Source organism: Echinops telfairi, unplaced genomic scaffold, assembly GCF_000313985.2.
Source record: "Echinops telfairi isolate 266 unplaced genomic scaffold, ASM31398v2 ScPeMD7_31;HRSCAF=116, whole genome shotgun sequence".
NCBI lineage: Eukaryota > Metazoa > Chordata > Mammalia > Afrosoricida > Tenrecidae > Echinops > Echinops telfairi.
This window is the reverse complement of record NW_022103928.1, coordinates 30,034,663-30,038,184: the sequence shown is the minus strand read 5'-3', so window position 1 is coordinate 30,038,184 and position 3,522 is coordinate 30,034,663. Positions and strand designations below refer to the sequence as shown.

General features: G+C 44.2%; 1 protein-coding gene across 1 annotated transcript in view; it reads left to right on the top strand.

Annotated features, from left to right (window-relative positions):
- Positions 1–3,522, top strand: part of CFAP92 (cilia and flagella associated protein 92 (putative)) — a 41,067-nt gene that overhangs the window by 2,675 nt on the left and 34,870 nt on the right. The window contains exon 2 of the mRNA XM_045290137.1: positions 1,490–1,630. Coding sequence (XP_045146072.1) covers positions 1,490–1,630 — 141 coding nt within the window. The remainder of the gene's footprint in view (positions 1–1,489; positions 1,631–3,522) is intronic.

Genomic DNA, 3,522 nt, shown 5'->3' with positions numbered 1-3,522 from the left:
TCTTTACATTCCACTTTACTTCTGAGATGGATCAGTGCGTGCAGGGCCAGCTTTGTTTTCATGTCTGAAGCATTCTTCTTCCATGTTGTCCCTCGTTGAGCAGCATTTGACTCCTCTCCAGTATTGCCGCCTCACCACAGTGCTTCAGTGAGTATCCTTGCACATGTCTGTGTGCACAAGTGAGTGCCTCTAGGGATTTACTCTGTGGAATTGTTGAGTACCGGAGATGTACTGTCATACCATTGCTAGATGTGGCCATCTAGCTAACTGAGTTCTGTCCAGTGGCCAGGCATTCTCCAGATGGTACCCATTCACCCTCGTCCCCGCAGCGGGAGAAGCCCCGCTCCTCCACGTGGTCACCCACGCTCTGGTGGTCAGACATTGCATTCCTAACTCCTAGTGCAGTTGGATAGTGTTTCTCACGCTCACTTGAACATTCACATTTCCTTTTCTGTTATTTGCCTACGTGATTCTTTGCCTGTTTAAAAAAAAACACCACAGTTTATATTATGTGTTTCTGTATTTTCTGGAGAAGTATGCAGTCAGTTATGTCCATTGTAAATATCCCGGACTGCCTTCAACCTGCGTTATTTATGGTGCCTTGTCTGGTGACATCCGTTATTTGCTTTGACGGTTCCTTTCTAGGTTGTACTCTTGGTGATGTTGAAGAAATCTTTCCTCATTCCTCCATGTCAGTACTGTCTCCTATGTATTCTTCTCGTGATTTTAAAGTTTTTGTTTTCCATCTTCAGCCTACAATTAGTTCTGCCTATAGTGCCAGGGAACCTGATTGTTTTTGTTTCCACGCGGAGAGTTAATACAGTGCGTTGGCCGGGTCCCCCTTCTCACAGTCTCTAAATGCCACCAGGCCATATGTTAGGTTACTCCATGTGTGTGGATCTGTGTCTGGGGTCTCTAGTCTCTGCCATCAGTCCTTCTGTCAGTGGATCAGTAACTCAGGATTTTAATGATCTTTTTGGCACCAAGCTAAGCTTTTTTGGAACTTTTGTTCGTTTACTCTTCTCCCCCACTCTGAAAGCGAGGTGTTGTTGCCCTTGTTCAACAGATAAAATAGCTGCGACTCAACCTAGTGAAGACGTTTCCCAGGATCACACCCCAGAAAGGGCTACAGGAGCTCTGCCACTCGGGTTGTTCAACCTCAAAGTCCAAACTCAGGCAGACTGGCGAAGGGCTGCTCTGAGAACCCTCCGCACCTTGGGGAATTTGCATCATCTTTTCTTTTTGGAATTTATGTCATCTTAGCAACCTTTGTTTCCTATTCTTGGGTACCAGGAGACTCGGGGGCTCAGGATACTCCTACATCCACCCAAGAGCCGTCTATTCTCGATGGCTGGGACGTCGTCTGGATGTTGGGAAGGGGCAGCAGCTTAAAGAGCAGCCTACCTGGGTGAGCTTAGGGGGCCCGTTATCTCTGCACACCAGCCAGGGGAAGTCATCCCAATCTCTCTCTCCCGCTCCGGTTTCACAGTGAGAAGGAAAGATTTCAACACGAGAAGGAAAAGCCACAAGAGGAGGCAGTCGCGCGCAGAAGAAACGGATTCCAGCCTTGGGAGCCACTGGAAGCAGGACATCTTCTCCATCCAGCTGCCAGTGATGCCTCTCCTGGCCGGTAGCGAACCCCAGTGCCCAGTAGTACAGTTATCTGTTGATATGTATATGATGATAGCTTTGCATTGTGAATTAATGGTTTCAATTTCAGATAGCCAAGTTTGTATTCAACAACTTAAAATACTTATTAACAGCACCCCGCCTCCAAATAACTCACCCTGCTTCACCCCTTGATTTTTCATCTCCATTTTATGGAAAACAGTCTTCCTGTATCGTATATATCGTATATTTGGTAAACACACACACACACACACACACACACAAGGGGGACGAACAACAGAAACCATGGGGGAAGGGAAACAGTAGGAGTAAGATATAAAAATAATAAGTGATCAAGGGGTCATGAGGGTGGACGGGCGAGGGAGAGAAAAAAGAGGAGCTGATACCAAGGGCTCAAATAGAAAGTAAATGTTTAGAAAATAGTGATAACATCATATGTACAAAAATGCTCGATACAATTGATGTTTGGATTGTTATAAGAGCTGTAAGAGCCCCAATACAATTTGGGACTCACGTTAGAAAACTGCAAACCCCTCGTTGTGTCTGGTCACATTTACTCCAGTAAACAGATCATCAGCGCCGGCCTCTGGTTTTTTTTCACTTTCATTAATTTTTGTCTTGGTGAATCTTCTAGGTGGCTTATTTCAAGAGGACTAAATGTTTTTTCAGGAGGAACAACCATGACAGACCTCAAGGAGCTAATTGAGAAGCCATCATTTGGCAACTTGAAAAACTTGCCACACAAGAGAAGAACTCTAAGTAGGTTGGAATGAGATTTTGGAATTTTAAACTTGGAAGAATTATGAAATATAGCCATTCCTTGGTATCTGTAGGACAGATGGACACCCCTCCCATATCAAAATCCAAGGGTGCTTAGACCCATGATGTCCCCAACACCCATGCCATTTCTGACTGGGAGCAGTCAGCCTCATCTCTCTTATCTTCCTCCTGTGGTAGGTGTGAACACCAGCCTTGCAGTTTGCAGTTGAATGCTTACAGGCTAGCAACACTAAAGTTCCATATGGTACCATATTTGTGTATAATCTGTGTACATCTCACCATACAGCTTAAATCATCTCCAAAGTACTTATAACTAATGCAACACAAATGCTCTGTAAATACATTCCTTCTTTACAGGCTTTATGTTCTCTCTTAGTTTTTGTGGGTTTGCTTTGACCACTTAATTGCTTTTTCCCCCTCCAAATATTTTTGACACGTGTGAATACAAAGATAAGGAACCTATGGATATGGAAGGCTGTCTGTATGCACATTTCAAATTCAGGATACTTGAAGAGGATTCTTTGATATCTGACCAAACATTACTCAAAAGAGTACTGTATATACTTTGAACTCATGCATCTCATCCTATCCAACATCATCCAGCCATCCCCACCTTCCAACCATTCATCCGCACCATCTACCTATCCCATCCATCCATCCATCCATCCATCCCACTCCATCTGTTCCTCTACTCATCATCCATCCCCGCCATCTACAACCATCTACATCATTGTTTTTTCCATCCATTCATTCTTCCCTGCCATCTATCCATCCTTACATCTATCTGTCTCTAAGGGTATTGTATTTGCATATAACCTACATATCATCCACCCATCTATTCCACCATCTATTCTTCCCCACTATCACCTCTGCTACCCATCCATCTATCCATCCATCCATTCACCCATCCTTCCTCACCATCCATCACTTACCCATTCTCTGCAATGCTAAGAAACTAGTAGCCAGATACAAGAAGATAAACAGCAACCTAGGAAGGAGCCCTTATGCAGAAGCATGTACTATCAGTCACAGACTGCCGAAAGACAAGAATTCTCAGAGATAACTAAGTTCTATTTTTGCACCCACCATTTGGGTGTTTAGTATGAGATGGAA